Source organism: Ctenocephalides felis, unplaced genomic scaffold (assembly GCF_003426905.1).
Source record: "Ctenocephalides felis isolate EL2017-DRISC unplaced genomic scaffold, ASM342690v1 CF-g0.4_SCAFFOLD_01604, whole genome shotgun sequence".
Taxonomy (NCBI): domain Eukaryota; kingdom Metazoa; phylum Arthropoda; class Insecta; order Siphonaptera; family Pulicidae; genus Ctenocephalides; species Ctenocephalides felis.
Genome location: NW_020537758.1, coordinates 54,843,247 through 54,866,061, shown reverse-complemented (window position 1 = coordinate 54,866,061; position 22,815 = coordinate 54,843,247). Strand labels below are relative to the sequence as shown.

Genomic DNA, 22,815 nt, shown 5'->3' with positions numbered 1-22,815 from the left:
AGATTAGAGTTATATTAAAGTTAGATTAGTGGTGTATGGCATCGTGTCATAAGGCAAATTGATAAAACTTCCCGTACCAAATATTAAATTTATTGAAAGAGATTAAATTTTTTTAACTTTGAAACTTCTTTGAAAAAAAAACTTTATTTTTTTATTTTGAAATATTTTAGAACTTTTGAATTATTTTGAACTTTTCGACGAAAATTTGTATCCGCACACACACGCATACAAGCATACATCCATTTTTTCTAAGATATGCCAAAATGTTCAGAAACTTTTAAAACGTAAAGATATATAAATATTTTCGTTTTCGACTATAACTCACCCTACTGGAGTTAATTACAATAAAAAATTATCATTACAATAACTATAATTTTTGCCATTTTTTCTCAAACCTTTCTTTTAAATTTATTATATATAGGCTAGAGCGGGGATTGAAGGTCCGCAAAAACTATTTCAAAAACAAGTAAAATTAAATTTTTTTTAACAACAATATATGAAACGAGAAGGAAAAAGATGTGTAATCAACAATCGACTTAAATTAAGCAAGTCGTTATCAGGAGGAAAACGAACATGTTTGAAACTCTATAACAAAAAAATATATGTTCTCGTTAGTTTTCTTGGTTATGAGCACTATTGTTTAATTCAATAATATATTATTTTAGTATGATTAGATTCAACAGATATTTTTATATAACCCCTATAATAGCTTACAAGTGGATGGGGTAAAAAGAGCCAACTATACCTTTACCCTGGCAAAAGCGCATTCAGTTGAAAAAAGCAACTTCATAAGAAATAAATTTAATTAATAGTTATTCCTTGTTTTTAGAAAATTGCAATAATAGTTAACTCTTGTTTTCAGTATATTGCATTATATACTATATTGGGTATGGTCGTACCCCTCATAGAAAATAATGCTATAAAATTTAGTAGGTGTAAATTAGAATAAATCATTGGTGTTTATTGATTTTATATTGAGTTGGCTTTAAATAAGTAATCACCAAAATTTAATTTTTATCAAGTAGGTCTATTTTCTTTTTTGAAAAAATGCGCTTCTGATACGATTAAAACACCTAGTCGCTTTACACGTTCCTACTACATAGAATTTAGCATGAGATCAACTTTTCTTTAGTTATTAACGTTATACTTGTTTATTTATGGTTATTAGTTACCAAGTTATTTATTTATAGTTATATATTTATTAAAATAATACTCAAAATGAGAAAATCTCAAAAAGTAACGAATAAACTAAGAAGTGATTAATTCTCGGGTTACTAAGAACTGGCAACTATTCATTAAGCCGTTGGTAGTGCAATAATGAATATTGATATGTTGAGTTTCTTTACTTTTTCATAAAGCCCAGACCTATCTTATTACTCAAAGACTGAAATTGCATATTATTTTCACAAATAGTACTATTGGTTTTAATTTGTTTGAATATAAGTAAAAAGTTCAAGAAAATTATTTTGCTTGACACGTTTCATTATAGTTATGAATGAATTAATTGATCGTTATCAAACTGACGTCTGTAATTTCAATACATCATGTTTCTCCAGAACCTATCTATAAATCTCACTATTTCTCATTAATTACATTCAAGGTATGTATAAATACCTACTTATCGCAATCAATTGAATCACCAGTGCATAGTCTGCTTCTATTCAATGCTTTAAGCAAATTTGTTGTAATTTGCCGTCGCGAAAAGCATCTGACGAAGAATCGCTCGAGGCGAGCTTTGCATCGCATCAAACGAACGCCAACCCAGCACGTTCGTAGGGGATGCTGGGGTACGCTGTACTAGCTTACACCTACGCCTTATTAAAATCTAAACTATAATTCTGCATTAATTCAGAATACAAAAATAAATCATAGGTAGTAGCCGTAAATCATGCGATCTTATTAGCCGTAGTCGCCTAGTATAATAACTTTTACAAAAGCACCTAAACTTGATAGTCAAAATCCAAAACACCTTTTTGAGTAAAATTTCATAAGTATTTCAGCACATTGAAGTATAATATATGTATTCGTAAAGTGAACTTTAGTTTCTGAAACAGAATTCATTCAATTTTAATAAATCTAGATAAAGATAGGTAACAAATGTTTATTAGAAAAGTGTCTACTTGACTAAGTTCAAATCTGTCTACCTCAATACCTGCCTACCAATAATAATTTTCTAAATAAGTCAATAATATAGTAAATGTTGATTTTCGAACTCAAAATGGCAGTTTTATAACATTTTTTCTGCTTCAAAACTCTGGGCATCTTTTGCAATACAATTTTTATTCTTATGAATTAGGTGTACCTACTAATGATAAAATAAAGGAAGGTAAAATTAAGTATTTGTAGAATAAAAAATCATAAAAATATGGTTTTTACGTAATTATAAATACGTACGTATTACAAATACGTAATTAAAAACATTTTTCAAAATGAGGTTGTAGATGAATCCAAAAAAATCATAGTTTAAGGCATTTATTGCCTTATTTTTTCATATATTTATTTCGAGTGAAATAAGATGTATGCCATTTACAGATACCAGAAATAATACAAAAATTTATCTATTTCAAGGTAAATAAAGATTCTGAACACTCTCTTTTTCATCCTTTTCTAATTTAAGTAATAAGGTAGAGCAAGACTTAAAGGTCCGCCGGTCAAAAGGTTCACCACTGCTATATTAAAATATAGCAAAAAATATGTTAAGTTAAGAATTTTTCAACAAAAATATTTGAAAGTAGATGGGAAAATATGTATAACCAGACACTTTCATTCAAATCAATGATTTGTTTTGCCTTTATTCATTATTTTGTCAATAAAGACTTATAAAGTCTTATAACGCAAAAATGCTTGCTTAGTTAATAAAAAGAACAATCAAATAAAGTAAACAATATACATAATAAGTAATAATAATTAAGAAAATAAAAGGAAAACTATAAAATGAAGTAAAAAATGAAAAAATATAAATAAAACAAAATCAAATCAATGATATTTAATTTATTTTGATACTTACGACGTTGCTTTGGGGAGAAAAACAGCAATGTTTGAAAATGCATAACAAAAGTATTATCGCTTTTTGTTATTTATTTGTTGCGAGTACTGTTGATTAGTTCGCGAGACCCTAATGTAATTTTTAGGTATACGTTATTTAATTATTTTATAAGATGTATTGTTAATTTTAAGTTAGATTCAACAGAATTTTTATACAACCTCTATAAAAGCTAACAGGTGGGCGGAATAAAAAGGAGCAACTGAACCTTTAACTTGGCAAAAATGTACAAAATATAAAATATCAAGCAATTTCACAAAAGATAAATTAAATAAATCGTCATTTGAATTCTGCTGATGTATATTTATGACAAAATACCAGATCAAGGTATTTACAGTGTTATCTCTGTAATAAATGCACTCATAAAATCTATATTTAGCATTGGCTGAAAAATGCAGGTGTTATTTTAGAAAATCTCTTTAAAATTAAAATAATATATTGAATTTATTTGCCACCTGGTTGTACCAATTTATCCGCCTATGGCGCAAAAAAAAATTAAATTACATTGTAAAACAGCAAAAACACATTTCTACAACGACAAATTGGGAGTTATACTTAGCATAGTCAGATAGTCGTTTGTTTGATATGTGTAAGTCAAATTAGAACTTTGTGCCCTGTCCTACCACATATGCAAAAATTATCTCAGCACTATATTGGGTAAATTATCTTAACGTTAGAATTTCTGAAAATAGATAACACGTATCTTTCAAAATCTAAATTAAAGAAATGCATTACTATTTACACAAGAACCTCGTATTCTGTATTCCGCCCTATATCACTCTCTATCATTCGAGTTCACACCCGCCCTTCTCGTTCGGCAATGTTATTCTAAGTCGCGTAATCTTGCTTTAATATACTGTGCGGTATCTGTTCGCACTTTATTTAATTAGATGTTACGTTGTGTAAATATGCTGTGACTGACTAGGAAGGAGTTGTTATACATTCCTGGTGATACACAAGTACTCATTAAATAGTAAATTAAGTAAATAAATGGAATCGTCAAAATGAATTAGGCAAATGTAGGGTCTGAGAATATGAAACAAATGAAAAAATAGTTTTTTGAAGTGAAACTTTTTTAGACACGACTAGAGTGTAAATCAGTAAAAATGCAATGGAAGAGCGTTACGTTCGAGTCGAGTGCCAATGATTCGTCATATACGGGTCGACTGTGATTGGTCGCCGTGTCGCGTGAGTATGATTGCTTTGATTATATGATGGGTGAAACAATTGTTCTCGTTCAAATGTCAAAGCTTACAATTTTATTTTACTAATCCTGAACGTAAAGCATCCATCCATCACAAAGTTGCATATTTTGATAAATAATGAAGAATAAATTGATATTGAGATTTATTTATCTAAACAATAGTTTGTGTAGCTGTGTATCATTTATATGCTTCATAATGGACATCTATGCAATTTATTTATTGCTAGCGTTAATGAAATTACTCAAGATTGTTATATTACAGCTATCCACTGTGTGAACGAATATTATAGAATTTATTAATCAGCAATTACTTCATTTCTCCAACGAAGCTTCAAGTCCTAAATGCTAATTACAATGGCAAACCGATCATGTCATATTTGAGTATGACTTCAATTACCTGATTGTTTTCAAATATTATAAATGTTTTTAATGCTATTATAAATATATAACTTATATTTTATTATTATATAAATATGTATAATGGTTGACAATAAAAAATGTGTCATCACGTGTTTTACCATATTACTAGTGAACTTAATATTATTATTTGATGCATTTATTTTTAACTTAAACGCCATCTCGTACAATAGCAAAAAAGTTTTACTTCAATCACATACATAAGTGCACGAATACTAGTTTGGATTATTCAGGCTAGAGCGGAACACGAAAGTCCAATATTAATTTTAGTAATTATACTGAGAAAACCAAACCAAATGCATTACAACAGATAATACATATCGAAGCTACAGTTAACAAATTTTGTTCAGTAAATTTCAATGGGTATGGTAAATACTGGTTAATACTGGTCTAAAAATAGATCCAGGGCGCAAAATAATTCAATATTTTATTTTCAATTTCAAAGAGGTTTTACAAAATAGCAGACACATTATTTAATTAATTCTCTGCAATTTAATTATTAGTTTGAAGCACTATATTAAAAATTATAATCTACTAAAATATTTATACGTATTGTATCATAAATCTTGCTTTGGTATGAATTGACTTTTTTTGAAAATTTAGATATTACGAATAAGGTGAATACAACTTCTGTTTGGAATACATATTTTATGGGCACATTTTTCACAAAGATCACACTGAATACAACTTTCGTATGGAACCTCGCCAGAAGAATATGTCATCAGAGTTGGAATAACTATTAATTTAATTTATCTCTAGTAAAATGGCTCCCTAACATATTTTATACTTTTATTTACTATTTTCGTATGTTCTACTAGTGTACGGTTAAGCTTTTTATGCTAGCCACATTTAAGCTATTCTAAAACTTTTTTTTAAAAAAACGTTACACCCCTCTTGTAACAAAAATTATATATTATATCATTTAAATTAGTAATCAAATGAATTATATTACATCAAAAACTAAACAACAGTAAAAAATTATAAAATATATCATGAACTAAACAACATAATAAACTATGATAAAAAAAAACTTTTGTTTAAATTTTGACAATCTGCCAGTTTATTTCGTGATATTGATATATCGCCCGATTTAAGGCATATCTATACTTAAAAAGAGTATGGTCTATTATCTATATAGTAGTAACCAATAACATGTGCTAAAATTGAGTTCTTGAGCACTCAAAATTTTTCCAGGATCTATACAGGTTAAATTTTGATCTCATTGGTCAATTTTAATCCACCCCTAAAGTTACTAGAAAGGCTTTGATTTACTAAGGCATTTAGGTTCAACAGAACTTATCAAGAAATTCTTCTTGTATTGTTTTTGAAAAGATTCATAAATTTAATACGGATCTAGATACATATTGGTAAAAGGTAATACAATAATATAAAGCAGTTTAAAAATCTGTTCACATCGATTTTGTATCGATAAATTTTAAAACAAGTTAACATCGAAGCTAGTAGAGCAAAATTACAGCACTTTGATTGCTTGTTCGAGCGTGCCATATACAACATAGTTGCGTTCCGATTTAGGAACGAGGTTTTGCTCTAAATTTTTGGTTACACTAGCGATTTATGGCGAGAGAAATTCATATAGTTTTCTATAATAAATAACTTAAAATTGTACATGGTTAGTATTCATTTGCAACAAGTTTTCAGTTTATAACGTATAACAAAATTTTGATAAATTTAGAGAATCCTATGTAAAATTTACGAAATAGTAACGAACCAATAAATACAAAAAAGAAAAGAGTATTTATGCATTTGAAAAGGTGTGTTTAAGAGATAGAATGAAATAAATGTTTAGAAACAAACAGTTCATTGAAAATTTCTTTAAACAGAGAAAGTTTGATGTTCAAATTTATAAAATAGCTACTGGATAAAGTTTAATATTTAGAAATGAAATCAATAAATTCAGATACAGTTATAATAAAAAAATATCAATACTATTGAATAGTTTTTGCACAAATAGAACACAGTTTATGAATTTTTGACATCTTAGTAGAGATATTCATAATATAAAGATAGGGTAGGACAAATGGAACACTGTTTATGAATTTTTGACATCTTAATAGAGATATTAATCATATAAAGATAAGGTAGAGCGGGGCACAAATGTCCAATTCGACTTTGAGCAATTATATTGTGAAAACAAATCTAATTAGACCTAAACAAATAACAAAAATTAAATAAACAATTATCTGACTATGTTTAGTAAAACTTCCAGCTAATTCATCATTGTAAAAATGTGTTTTTTGCAGTTTTTCAAAAAATTGCCAACTGGTCATTTTACCTCATAGACAGGGTAAAAAGTCTTATTTTCAATTTCAAAGCAATTATACGAAATATTGGCTACATTATTTAATCAAAGCAAAATATAAATTTTATGGATACATTTTTTACAGAAATAACATTGTATATGAACTGAGCTAAATGTGCAGAACATAGCAGTCTTTGAGAAAACAAAACATCCGATTTGAATAATTCAAAAAACTTTTTGCTTGTTTTGACAAAATAATTGCTTTTGGAATTTTTTTTTAATTCAATTTTTTTTTCTAGCTTTTTTGTATATCGAAAATAATTCAGATTTTAATTTTTTTTCTGGCTAAAGTTTTAAAGCTCTTTTATATACTTTAAATCAATAATTTTAACTCTGTAATTAAGTTTATATAATTCTTATAAATATTAAACAAAATTACAGTATTTTTAATAATCTTCAATATAGTTACTGTAATTATGAAACATTTAATATTCCTCGAATATTTCGTTACGGTACGGGAAGTTCCTGCAATTTGCCTCAAGGCACGATGCCATACACAACTAGTTTATGTTTTATTGTTTACATCTTTTCCAGAGTGAATATTCAGTTGGTTCTTTTTACCCCGCCCACATGTAAAGTTTTAGAGAAGTTTTAAAAAACAAAACTGTCAAATCTTACTTGAAAACACATCTTATAAAGATTTGAATAACGTAGACACAAACATTATATCAAGGTCTCAAAAACTAAACAACAGTGCTCACAACCAAAATACTTACAACGAAAAAAAAGATTTTTGTTATAGATTTTTAATCATTGTCGTTTATCTCCCGATAGCGACGTCGTAAGAATCAAGGTTATATCTGGTTATACATTTTTGTCCTCTACTTTCAAATATTAGTGATGAACATATCTTTTGGTGAACCTTTTTACCCGGGGACCTTTAAGCCCCGCTCTACTCTATTAACATTTTATTATATTAATGATTAACATATTTAAATAGGGCAAATTACTTAAATAAAATATTATTAATTCAACTTTTTAGTCCAAATATTCATGTATTTATTATTTAAATGAAATTAATATCTTTATTATAATATCCTTAATGTCAAAAATTTTGCGAAACTGCGAAAATGTTATTTTTAGCCAACACATAAATCTGTTAAAGTCTTGATTGCGGCAACAAAGAAGACAGAATAGTTGTCTCCACGGTCAGTTTATTTTGCAGTAAAAGCACAACAAGCTGTAATGAACTATAATTAGCATTTGTACAGACGTCTGGAGTATTTCATGTCAGCAGTTCAATTGCCTTAGATACATGACAATATTTGGAAAAGGTCATTCTGAGTAATTTCAACAATACAATTTAGTATCTGATCTGTAAAATTTATATAAAATATAAAAATGTACAGTAAATTATCATTTTTATACATACATTTATTTCCATTAGCACACCTTCAACATGAATTGTGCTACTTCTTGGGGGAGATTGGATCAATTCCTAGAGTTCTATAGAGTATAGAAAGATAAACACAGAATATTGTGCATTCGTTTGAATTGGACACTTTAAATCCTTTCGTTTATTCCGTTTATTCTACTAGATTGACTCACAGAAATAGAATTGTAAAGCGCCTTCGTACTGACTTACACATGTTACAAAGTATAGAATAAAATACAAATTTCTTAAATTAACTTTGCATATAAATCACATTTATATTAGCAATATTATATTATAATAAACATTTGCTAAAATTTTGCCAAGTTATTTGTTCTTTATATTTTAAGAAATTTGATCTCACAATTAGTTATGCTCTGGTATGGGCATATTCTATGTTTTTTCGATCTGCTAGTTTTTGAAGATTTTCTATCGAATTCAGTTTTTTGGTCAAAGTATACGTTTCCCGACATTTTCAGAGTTTTGGTGAAGAAAAATATTCAAACACAAGTAAATATAAACAATATTATGTTATATGACGTGAATACGAAAAAAGACAGTAGACAACAAATATAGTTTTATACTGGCTGGGTAAAAGGAACAAGCAGATACAAAAAAAAGTTACCAGGAAAAAGGCTGACAACCTGTGCTTTCTCTTTATTTTTTGCTTGCAGAAAGGAAGTTGCATGAACTTCTCGAAATGGTTAAATAATCCACTTAATCAATAGGAAATGAATATACTATTTATAAGTGATTAATAAGTATACCGTGTTACCTTAGACTTTCATAAAGTGAGAAACTATTGCAGGTTATTCAAATTGAATAAATTGCCCAAACATGTTGGTTATTTTTGGCAAATGGTTTAAATATTAATCCAAATTTTAATTAATTTTTATCATTAAACCATTTGTCGTAGGCCTCTAATATATAAGCTTAATCACTGATACCTGAATAATTAATTTTTTCACTAATAAAATATTAAGACACGACTCGATTGATTTTTGCAAAAAACTATTCGGCACAATTTACCACAAATAATATCTTGTGGCAAGAAAAACCGGGCGACAAATTTTTGAAGAATAGCCAAAAACACATTTCTACAATAATGAATTATCTGAGAGTTTTATTGACCATAGTCAGATAGTTGTTTGATATGCGTTATTTGTTGTGATATAATTAGTTTTTACAATTTAATTGCTCAAAGTTAAATTGGACCTTTGTTCCTCACACTACTCCCTCAAACTAATTGGCTAAAGTACACGTAACAAATACACAAACTTTATCTGCATATAATAGGCATCAATTGTCAAACATATCGTACAGTCCATATGGCGTTGAAAGCGGCCAAGTCATACGATCGGGCTTTTAGCTCCGAGCAAACAGACCGCAACGCAAGTTACAATATAGTTGCCAGGCGATTATGAAAATGTCATGTGTATCGACAGACTGTTTTCATGTTGACCAAATGTTATTAGAATTCCGAATACAATCGCCGAGAGTTGGCCACTTCTGTGTACGTTGGATAAGTTACAATGCTCCAATGGATTCGTGAATATTGGACATGGTAAACTGTATCCATGTAAATGTATATTGCTATAAGCTTGGTTGCTTCCATTTACTGATTTTACATTTGAATCGCAAAATATTTATGTAAAGAAAAATATAAGTTATTGAGAAATGATTTCGTTTAAAGATAAAATATTTTGCAAACAAAATATTAACAGATATTTATCATATACTTAATTATATTTCATACTCGATGACCCGACAGACGTTGTCCTGTACTTATGTTTACAATTCAAAAGTTCGAATTTTTTTAATAACATGTACTTATATTTACCAATTAGTTGAAAATTAATATGTTTTTTTTTACACTACAGTCTATACCGAAATGTATAAACATCCACCCATATGGATCCTAAATGTACAACGGCTTTAGATAAAATGATGAGTATTTGCTTTTTTGAAAAGCATTATAAAACATTTTTTCTTATAATTAGTTCTTTTGTCGATATCCAATGTTATTTTGGAGAAAAATGCGATTACACCACTGAGAGGGATGTCATCTCCCCGGGAAATAAAAAAGGAGTCTAAATTATTTTCACTTTTGAACTTGATAGTAAGATAAACCTAATTTCAAAATTTCATACGAATTAGAGCACAGTAAAAAAATTCAGACCCAAAACGCTCCATTGACTTGAGTGATTATTCTGCAAAAATATGAAAATACTAATCTTTGTATGTAAAAAAGAAAGGGGCTGTTTTTAGGATTTTTCCGGCAATTATTCGATTTTTTCGCCGTTAGAACCATCACTGGACTTCAACGAACATTTTAAAAAAAGAATTGGCCAAATTGGTCCAAGCAATTCATTTTGCAATTCATTTTTATATTATAGATTTACAAATTTAGTAAATACAGTTTAATATAAAATATTTCTCTACATTACAAATATAGTGATCAAAGCAACTATTTTGTATAATGGGACAGTCCATATCCATAAGAATAACTACATTATGGGTAATAAAAATTACTCAAGTTAATCAAAAATATTTCAAAAAAGTTAATTAATTGTATTGTTAATTTCATGTACATATTCGGATTAAAATCTCTTAATATTTAAGTATTTGACTTGATAAAAGCAGTATAGGGTAGAGCGAGGCTTAAATGCCCGCGCGTTAATGGGCCACCATTATCTCAAAAACAAGTAAAGTTAGAATTATTTGAACAACAATATTTGAAAGTAGAGGGTAAAAGATGTATAACTAGCCATTGCAATAAATCAAGCTACGTCGCTTTCAGGAGATAAACGGCAATGTTTGAAAATCTATAACAAATTTATTTCTTTTCGTAGTTCGTTTTAATACAATTTTTGAGTAATTTTATTTAATTGTTTTTATTAGTTGTATTCATAATTTTATTTTAAATTTACCTGATGTTTTTATATAATATGTATAACATGTGGGTGAGGTAGAAAAGACCAACTCAATCTTTACCCTGGCAAAGGTGTGCACAATAAAAAATGATAAATAAGATTGTAAATTAAGTTAAAAAAACAATTTTACTAGTGATACATAAAGTAAATAGTTATTCCAACTCTGCTGATGAATATTTCTGACAAAATTCTAGATCAATTTTACATGCAATATTATATTTGTAAAAAGTGCCCAAGTAGTTGATATGTAGATCAATGATGTGATGTAGTTTATTTGGATTAAACAGTTTATTTACCTAAAACCAAATGGAACCTTGGTGCCCCGTCCTACCCTATGTCAAACTGTAATTGAATGGAAGCTAAAAATAGTAATCTATTTTGTGTTCACAGAGGTTATAGTACAAACTTTGTGAACAGAAAATAGGTCTTTTTCTATTTTCTCTAAAAAACACAATATAATTTTATTGTAAAAGCTTATTTAAATAAAACTTCCTGCATATTTTTCTGTACATTACAAATGTCGAAATAATTTTAAACTCAAAATGCGTCATTATTTTGAAGAAAATATTCATGAAATTTTCCTACCGATATTTGACCAATCATTTCTTCGATACATTAAATAACAAAATCAAATATGCATTTAATTTTTAATACTGTTCCACTATGTGGCAGGTAGATATTTGACCAATCATTTCTTCGATACATTAAATAACAAAATCAAATATGCATTTAATTTTTAATACTGTTCCACTATATGGCAGGTATTATGTTTGGCAAAGAACAAACAACTAGTTAAAATATCATATTAAACATTTTTGTTTTACTTAAAATATAAAATGCTGAAGTATTATATTATTGACTTAATCACCAAACAAGTGTTTTCTGGATTACCTTGAAATTACAAAGATTAATGTATCATTTTGTAATTAAAGTATGATTTGTAGGTAAAATTAACGGAGTTCCAGAACTTTTTGCATGATCGCTGAGTGTGATTTAGAATCGTAAATCATAAACGATGCAATAAATATTGACTAGGATTTTTTCGACCATAGTCTATTTTATTAATCTAGTTTATTTAAAATGTTAAGATTTCCAATAAAATTGTAATTTAAAATATATATCAGTATAAATATATTAATATCCTTTTATTGAAGATACTACTTGAGTTATTTTTTAAATTAGTAAAGTCAGTTTACTTGAGTTGTTTTTTAAATTAGTAAAGTTCATTTTCATGATTCTCATAATATATAGCACAATTGTTAAGTGAAGTTGCGCAAGCTTTATATAGGTGTAGAGATACAGGATGCATAGGTTTTCTCTAAATATTTTTGTACAAAACAATTTATAATAAATTTTGAAAAATATATATAATATTTGGATATATGTTCTTATGGTGGTGCTAGCACAGTCATACACACATACATATATATATATATATATATATATATATATTTTTGAATATTCTTGAATTTGATGTTGATATATATGTTTAATTTGAGTTTAATATTCGGGCGTAACATCAATAAAAATATTTTTATTGATGTTACGCCCGAATATTAAACTCAAATTAAATATATATATATATATATATATATATATATATATATATATTCATCTATTTATATACATTTGTCCATCACTGCTATAATTCAATAACCTGTTGGACATCAATGAAGTTCTGGTGAATTCTATCGTAATGTGAAATAGATCAAGTTAGGTACCTGTCCGTCACGTAATTTACTAACATTTGCATATTTTGTTAATTTAGTATCTTCATACTTGAACAAAGCTTCTCGATATGTATACATACACACACACGTATATATATATATATATATATATATATATATATATATAAGTCTTAAATTAATTAAAACCTGTTAAAGCAACTAATAAATTGAAAATGAAGCAAACAGGAGTGTTTAAACTTTAAAAGAACTATAAAAATCTACTAGACAGTAAATTTGATTAAAGTTTCACGCTGTAATGCTCAATGATTCCGTACACGGATTCAATCAGCAGGTTGTTTATTTGCAGATCGTAAAATATGTTACGTTGAACGAAATCTATTTCGTGTACGGTGAGAATCAATAATTACAACGGCGGCGGCCGTGAGTAAAACGGCACATGTGCAAATTTTACAACCAGCACATTTTATGATATCGTCAAAAATATATAAATTAAACTGTGTCCAAATACACAGCTGCAGAAAAATATTTCCATTTTTATATAAAAAAAAAAATGAATGGATGCATTCTTATTTAAAAAAAACATGTTAAAATCAATGCCAAAAAAATAAAGCTCATAAACTGCTAAATAATAAGCATTTGAAGTCAATTTAATTATATGTATTAATAATACAAATTTAAAAAATACACTATTAAATACAAATTGCATATCATTTTTTTATTTGATGTATGGGACAATTCTGTGAGACTGGGGTAGCAAAATGCTTATTCAAAAGAATTATCGCCGTGAAGTATAAGTTTTATAATCTTTTCTCGAAATAATGTATCCTTTCATTTATCACAATCCTCTGGAGTTCTACACCTAATACACAGTATTTTGCCGGTAAATAAGCAATTTTATTAAAATAACTCAATTTACTTGATTAGACTGTTCTGATCTTTCCCAATCCCTACCCGGAATATATTGTCCCTAACCTAGTTTCAAACTTTGCCAATATGGAATAAGATAAATAATTTATGCACGACCAAACATTATTTTAATTTTTAGGTCGGAAATCAATTGTTATCGTTGGGAATTGTTATTTTATATAAATAACATCAATTAAAAATAATTTAATATTAAGTATTCATGGTAGTTAAAACTTGAAAATAAATTCTCATGTTTATTAATAGAAATTCCATAGGTATAAAATAAGAAAACAGTCAATTTAATAATTCCCAGAGACAAACTTTTTTATATTTATTATATATTTCATTTAATTTTGGTTATATTTTTATATTTATATATTGAATTTTAATTTGTTTTTCGAATGATTGAATATCTATCACAACATAAAGGTTCTATGAACCGTTGGGATAATTTTCTTAACTGAGTACTTTGAAAGGTTAATATTACAATTTCTGTAATAGTGATAAATTTTGTATTGGTGCAACACTGCCCCGAAAAGCTGCTTTCACTTGGAAATTGATATCTACATTTTCAAGTGCAATCCGACGGCACTACTGCTTGATATCAGGCTGTTTAAGGCGTAAATAGATTTTGACATAAATAAAAGAGTACTAAAATAAATACCAAAACAGTTATTAAATTTAATATAAAAAAATGAGCGAATTACTTATCAACACGAATTCTTTATTAATATATCTATTATACAAAAATGAATCGCAAAATGTGTTGGTAAGCGTATAACTCAACAACGCCTGAACCAATTTGGCCAATTCTTTTTTTAAAATGTTCGTTGAAGTCCAAGGGTGGTTCTTACGGCGAGAAAAAATCGAATAATTGCCGGGAAAACTCTAAAAACAGCCCTTTTCTTTTTCACATACAAACGTTAGTATTTTCATATTTTTGCCATCGGATACGGAATATTTACTTAAGTCAATGGAGCGTTTTGGGTCTGTCTTTTTTCACTGTGCTCCAATTCGTATGAAATTTTGAAATTAGGTTTATCTTACTCTCAAGTTCAAAAGTGAAAATAACTCAAACTCCTTTGCCATTTCCCGCGAAGAAGACATACCTCTCAGTAGTGTATTTTCATTTTTTTTCAAAACGTCGGATAATGATAAAAAAATTATTTATAAGAAAAAAATGTTTCATAATGTTTCTCAAAACGCAAATATTGATCATTTTATTTAAAGCAGTTGTACATTTAAGATCCATATAGGTGGATGTACTCGTATATACATTTCGGTATAGACTGTAGTGTAAAAAAACATAATAATTTTTAACAAATTGGTAAATAAGAGTATAATTTATTAAAAAAAATGGAACATTTGAATTGTAAACGTAAGTACAGGACTACGTCTGTCGGGTCATCTAGTTATAAACATAAATTTACATAAATATGAATAAGATATTATCGTCGTCTAGCAACATAATAACTTGATCAATTTTATTATGATAAATAAGATCTGTTAATCGATGTTGCTAAAATTCTGGTACATTAATGTAAATATAAAATAAATTATTAATCAGTTTCATAATATATATTATATTGTATGTATTAACTTAAAAAAGTTAATACTATATCTCATACCCAGTTGAAATATATAAAAACGTAACTGTGTCTATTTTGCATGAGTGAAAAGAATAAAAAAGTGCTACGGTCCTGTATTTTATGAGAGCGCATAAAGTGCATATTTAACCAAAAAATCTTATAATATTGTTATCATTCAAATCGTTTGAAGTAGCATTTACATAATATCCGGCGGAATTCCTCCACCGGGGAGTTTACCTTATGGGACGCGCTTTATGCCGGAGCGCATTGGGTTATTTTTATTCCGCGCTGCGTTGCGGTATACGTATGTGTATTTCTCATAAATGGTTTGTAGCGTTGAGCGTTTTTATGGAATTTTCTCTTGAAACGGTTATTTTATAGATTTCTTTTTGTACTGGCGAAGTTTTCGGTGCTGTATATGATGCATCCGACGAGAGATATGAAAATAATGAGCGTAGGGAGATATATACTTATGTGTTGTTAGGACGATATAACTTTATGAGAAAATTGATTTAAACGCCCCAAAAAGTGCGTAATATGTCGTTTTGCTTAGAAGATTTTTGATGATAAAATATAATACTGAAATATATACTCGTTTTAAATAAATTTATAATGTAATCTGTTTTTTTAATTTATTTTTCAAATAATGATTTATGAATATTTGTGTTAGTTAGTATAATAATAACATGTAAGGTAGGGCGGGGCACAAAGCTCCAATTTAGCTTTTACTGTGACCAACCAACAGCTTTTTCTGCGAAAACCAAACTAACTTTACAACAACTGAGATATATTAAACAAACAACTGTGGAACAAAATTTTCAGATAATTTATCACTGTCCCTGATTGTGAGTGGTATTGACAAAAGAAATGGCTCAGCCGATCGTATGAAAAAATTAACCAACGCGAGTGCTTATCAAGAATATCATAAATGTGCTTATCATAAAATGGCTTATAAATTTAGGAAAACGGCGTCGAATGGGTTAATTTTGACTTACACCAAAATAGCGCCGCTCATTTTTTCAAAGTTTGATAAATTTTTAAAATTAAGCGACTTGTCGTTTAGCCGTAATATTTTAGTATATTTTTGACGACCATGATCTCCATCGGTAAAAAAATATAATAACTCTTTCAATATTTAATTATGAAATAAATCTAAACCTCATGGAGTTGCATCAAAAAGCATTTAAATTTTTGAATGCGGTTCAGTTTTCGAAAGGTTTGATTTGATTATTTTTACCCCATAGGCATGATAGAAATGAACAGCTAAGAGGCAAAAATTCCATGATTTTCATTTACATAAAAGCTACATTATATAATAAACACAATGCAGTTTAATAATTAGGTTTATATATAAAGTGAAACCTTTATCAACTCTTACTACTATCATACCATCGTAAGCATTTCTGTTTAATGTTTGGCAGATATTTTTGAAAGTAAATGTATAAAAAGAAAAAGATCCATCCTCGATTCAAATCCTTTGATTCTTTAACTTCTATTTAGAGCTACGGAATAATTATCAAGAATTTGAATTGTTGTTGACATATGGATGATTTGTATTTCCCATCTAAAATTTTACAATTCTGTGAATTATTTGCATTTCAAAGGAGATCGACTAAAATAATTTTATACATTGAAAAAACATGTGTTTCTGAATGTATGAAAGATTGTTTTCGATATTAAAAATCAAAGTTGACCAAATATAATAGCAAAACTAGACAGATTCAAAAATTTTATGTTAAACACTCGAAAACCAAAACAAGACAAGCGAGGTTGCTGAAATGCCCAAGCCCTCTTTACAAAAAGCTACCTTTGATGAAATATATTCAAGTACAGATTTAACTAAATTTATATGTTTTTTATAATAATTGTTAAATAATTAAATAATCAACCATTGTAATCCACTGGTGAAAATATTTACTGTCTCTTACTCGAGACAATTTGTTCGAGTAGGACGCATATTTGTGAACATAAATTTTGACAAACAAATAAAAAAGAAAAATATTGCAATAATATTTGTATGTAATTAAGGACATAAACGTTAACTATTAATAATATTTTTCCATAATTTATCACACTAAAAATACCTCATTTATTACGTCGAAACATCAAATATTTTGATATAAGAAATTCTTTGCCCTTAGTTATTTGTATCTACTACACGTATATATTGCTAAACATTCTTTAACTTCCGATGCCTTTCCCAACAAATTACGTAGTAAATGGCGAAGAAGATATAACTCACTTGAATGAAATCGCCCATGGCTCCTCCCAGGGCCGTGAAGTTGAGATGACATATGAACGGCAGTTCGTCATCTTGCGGCCGAGGAACTTCCAGCTCGTATGTGCGACCGGCCACACCATAATACGTCTTATTGCAAGCTGAAAGAGATAGAAAAATAATAAATATATGACTAATTATTAAATAAAAATGTATTATATATTTTTACACTTTTGTGATAATATTTTCTATATAGATTTTAAGGTAGAACAGGGCACAAAGCTCAGCGGCTAAAAAGGTGCACTTTATCTCAAAACCAAGTGAAATATAGTATTTTTTAAAGACACTAAAGTAGAAGACAAAAAATTAGTAACCAGCTATCGCCTTAAATCGGTTGAGTTGGACACCTTGTCCACCAATCAAAGTTTTAAGGCATGTATTTTTTAGGTCGATAGTTTTTTTGGTTTTGGAACTGTTGTTTCGTTGACGATACCCAAATATAATTTCTAAGCATATGCTATGTAATTGTTATGCATTGTTAGTTAATTGTATTGTTATTTTATATTAAATACAATATTTTTATTTTATTTTATTTTATTTTTATTGGCCTCGCTTACTCGAGCATTTAGCCACCTACATTATTTTATACAATCTTCAATTTTATAGTGTCTTCTTCATATAACCCTATTCTTTTTCTATACTTCTTAACTTATGTTCATCCTTCATTTACTATCTTTTCACTTCATCTTCTAACCACTATTTCTTCTTCTTCTATACTTCTCATTACTTCTTACTTCAATTCATTTTAAATTCTAATTATCTAATTTTTATATATTTAGATTTTACATACATATCTTATTAGTACAATTCATAATTCTATTATTATTCCAACTTAAGTAGTTAATATTTTTTCAAATTCTTGCGTTCTTTCTAAAACTTCTGTAAAAGCTTACTCGTGATTGGGGTAGAAAAAAGCAACTTCTTACTGGCAATAGATTTCCAGTAAATAAAAAATATATTAAATAAAAAAAAGAATTTTAGGATAGATCAATTGATTTAATAGTTAATCCAAGTCTAGAGGAATATGATTTTCCAATATATTAAAAAACTTTGTTAATGTTCTTGCATTTCTAATTTTTTCAATAAATAGATGATAAAAACCATATGAAATATAATAAATTAATTAAACAAGATTAATATGAGTGTAATCTCTTTGTAAATAATGTGCCCTTAAAATTTGTATTTGGAATTGGTTAAATAATGTACCTGCTGTTTCGTAAAACCAGTCTAAAATTAGAAATAAACATTGTATTTTTTGCCCCTAATAGCTGACTTTTTATCCAGACTATGAATTAAAAAGGGGTCATGGAGCCAAAAACATATTTCCTAATGATACATTTCGAAAAATTAGAAGATAATTATGAATTCACAATCCTATTAATTCTATATAAAGAAATAAAATTTGAACCATTTAAACCAAGGATTGAAATAATTCAGTTAAAAAATTGGATATTCTTTAGTTTCAAAACTGAATCAATTTCAAATTTTTAGTTTATGAAACTATCTCTTATAACAAAAAAATATACTATGTTTTACTACTGCTATAATTAGAAAATTGAGTTACTGAAATCAAAATACAGTTTGACTTCAGCCGCATTTAGTGACTAGTAAATATTTATGATTGGATTACTCATATTAACAGCAAAACAAAATAAATGGAAAGAAAAACGAGATTGCTGTTCTGGCTTATTAATGGTAAATCTAAATTATCATTAAAAAACAAAATTCTACTTTATAAAGCGACAATAAAACCGATTTGGACTTATGGAGTAGAGTTATGGGACTGCGCCAGTAAATCAAGAACTTCATCTAACCAAAGGAAACAATCTAAAATTTTGATGTGTATTGCAAATGGATCTTGGTATGTCAGCAACCGAATACTACATAACGATCTAAGAATCGAAACTGTCCAGGAGGTAGTGAAAAACAGAAGTGAAATTCATCACAAGATCATCAACCACAATAACCCCACATTAATTCCCGTATTACATGCATCACATATTAGAAGATTGAAGAAGAAGCATCCCTTCGATCTAATGCATTGAAGTGGAGTAGCCCACTGGGGTGATCTTCGTCATGTCATATATATAGAACTTCAGTACTGTTACTGGAGTTCTATAAATCAACACAATAGCTTATAGAAATTTCTGATTGCTATTTAATTGTTGTAAAAAATATTCATGATAATACGTAATATTCATAAAAAATGGTGACTTGTTTAACAGAAATTCACGGACAAATTAAGAAATGACGAATAAAAATATGTTTATGAAAATATCATAGCTTCGGGTACAAAAATACATCACATACCATGAAATAGTTGACGAAGCCTCTAAACAATAGCCTGAAACCAATGGCATTTTGAGCTTTATAAACAATAGGAATTCTTAAAATATATCGAATACAAGATGATGGTCTGCAACAACCAATATAATTGTTATTTAATACAAGAAATCGATGTTTGATTCATTGCAAAAACGATGGCAATTATAATTACGGTTCTCTCATTATTCGAGTTAAATTATTTTTGGTAAATTATATGGAGCACGGCCTTTGAAAAGGTGCAGTAAATAATTAATCTTCAATAAACCCATAATTATTCATTGAATAGACTAATGAACTTTTTTTTCAATACGTAAGTAACACAATGGCACGCTAAAAATAATTTCAATAATTTTTCATTTAATTAGGAAAAATATGTTTTTCCAAAATAATAAAGAATCTTCTTATTATTGTCGTGTTTATAATTTTCTCAAAAATCTCTGACAAAATACTATATGAAATATAATAAATTAATTAAGCTAGAAACAAATGTTAATGCAACTTATTCTCTTTGTTAGTAATAGTGTTTAATATAATGTAATTTCAACAGTCATCTTTCTTTTCCTAAACATTTTGCATAAAATTAACAGATTCTCAAACAATTGCACAAAAACTAAACAATTTGCATGAAATTACAATTCTAACGAATGTAGTAATGTATGAAAAGAAAATTCTAGTGCACCTAAACATAATTAACTAAAATAAATGTGTAAAAAAGTACAAAAGATTCTGTGAATAATGATATATTTAAAATATCTTGAAATTCGCATTCCTGTCTGTTACAAAAAAACTCAACCCCGCACAATAAAGTAACCTCTACATAAGACTGAACAAATAGTAGCACTCTGACGTTATTCCAGCAAATAGTTATACGGAATGCTCAGAAACATGTATTGTTTGACCTGGAGACTGCTTTTATCGTACGGGCATTGATATGGGACGTATGCGACTAATCAATGTCAGAGAGGCGAACTATATCTGTGGACCGAGATCAGTTGTGTTTACAACCGACGAACTATACTGGAATCGTGTTCTTGGCTGAAATTCATAGTATTGAGATAGACCCTAGTATAATATGATATCAGCGACCACTAAGCGATGTGGATTGTGAATTCTTATCGACAAATTAATCTATGTTTTTTTTCTTTTTATTTTCATCTAAACTACAGCTGCCTGAGATGGCATTCAGTAATTGTTGTAATTAGTTATTAAATAAGTTTTTAAAATACTAGCCATTGGTAGTATTTCAAGTTAGTATAATAAATATAAATATGTGACAATAATTGCAAGCAAATAATAAATATAAATATGTGAGAATAATTACTATACTAAATATATTACTATATTAAGTCTAATGGATCTAATCTTCTTAGTCTCTTGACAGTGTTCGCAGAAAGTAGGTCCTTTGCTAGTTCATTTGGATGGTTCTCCAATCTTGACTTATATATCGCAGCAAATCTACTAATTTCTTCCGCTATTGTTTGTATGTTGCAGTCCTGATGAACAAGTCAATTAGGTACATACCTGGGAGCTACCAGTATTTTGTAGAGGATCTTGTTTTGAGCTCTCTGTAAGATGTTTATATTAGATCCACTGGCACTGCCCCAGAGGGAAAGGCCGTAAGTCCAGATTGGTTTTAAGGCGACTTTGTATGCAAGAAGCTTGTTGTAGATGGATAGTTTGGACTTCGAACCCAACAGCCAGTACAGTTTTTTTGAAATTTTCTTCAAGCTGGAAACGTTTTTTCATTATATGATTTTCCCATGTAAGCCTTCTGTCCATGTGAAACCCCAAGTAATTTACATGTTCAACCTGAGGTAGTTGAACCCCATTGATTAAGACGGGCGGACATGTTTCCATTCTTAACGCGAAGGTGATGTGTGATGATTTCCGATTGTTAATTTCAAGTCGCCAAAATTTTGTGCTACATTTCTACTAAATTTAAATGCTGTTGCAGGGCATTAGACGCAGCTGTAGGGCATTCATAAATTAATCTACTGTTTCACTTTATGTTTTTACAATGTAATCTTAAAAATTCCTTACACATATAGAAACATGTTCAAATTGATCAACTAAAACAAAAACTTAACTAGCTGTAAGTGGAATTCTGTCTTAAGGCAATTAAGGCATCGTGCCTTAAGGCAAATTGCTGGAACTTCCCGTACCAAAAATTATTAATTTTTTAAAAACGATTAACATTTTTGAAAAAAATGTACTTTGAAAAAATAAGATTTTTGAGAAACTATATATATGGACAAAAAATTACTTTTTTTTTAAAAAAAAAATAAAAAAAAAAAAAGTTTTTCATTTTTTTTTTGAAAAAATTTTTTTTTTCTTTATTTTGACATATTGTGGAAGATCTGAACTTTTTTTCAAAGCCATCATACTGATTTAACTGCATAGGGACAAAATATAAAGCGCGTAAGCGCCGCGTCGCTGTCTAACGCATAAGCATTGGTACGGAACCAAAGCATAGGAATGTTAACAAAATGTATACTTATTGTTAAAATCTCTATAAAATATCTCATGATTTGATGTGCATATGTCTAATGATCATTTTTGACCGCCAAATGGCTAATTTTTTTACTTTTTCCTCCATATCTCCGAAACCGCTAGACCTACTTTTATGAAAATTTTATCGATTCTTCATCTTGTCAATACAAGTGAAATGTTTTTTGAATTATTTAAATCGGACACTCCGTTCTCTTAAAAACTGAGTTACCGTTTTCGGCACTTTTTG

The 22,815-nt window shown here is 28.3% G+C and overlaps 1 protein-coding gene across 1 annotated transcript in view; it reads right to left on the bottom strand.

The window, feature by feature from the left end:
- The window catches only part of LOC113373953, an 89,399-nt gene extending 67,472 nt beyond the window's left edge, over window positions 1-21,927 (bottom strand). The window contains exons 1-2 of the mRNA XM_026614216.1: window positions 21,888-21,927; window positions 17,718-17,854 (exon numbers count right to left, since the gene is read on the bottom strand). Coding sequence (XP_026470001.1) covers window positions 17,718-17,854; window positions 21,888-21,927 — 177 coding nt within the window. The remainder of the gene's footprint in view (window positions 1-17,717; window positions 17,855-21,887) is intronic.
- Between the last annotated feature and the right edge of the window lie 888 nt (window positions 21,928-22,815).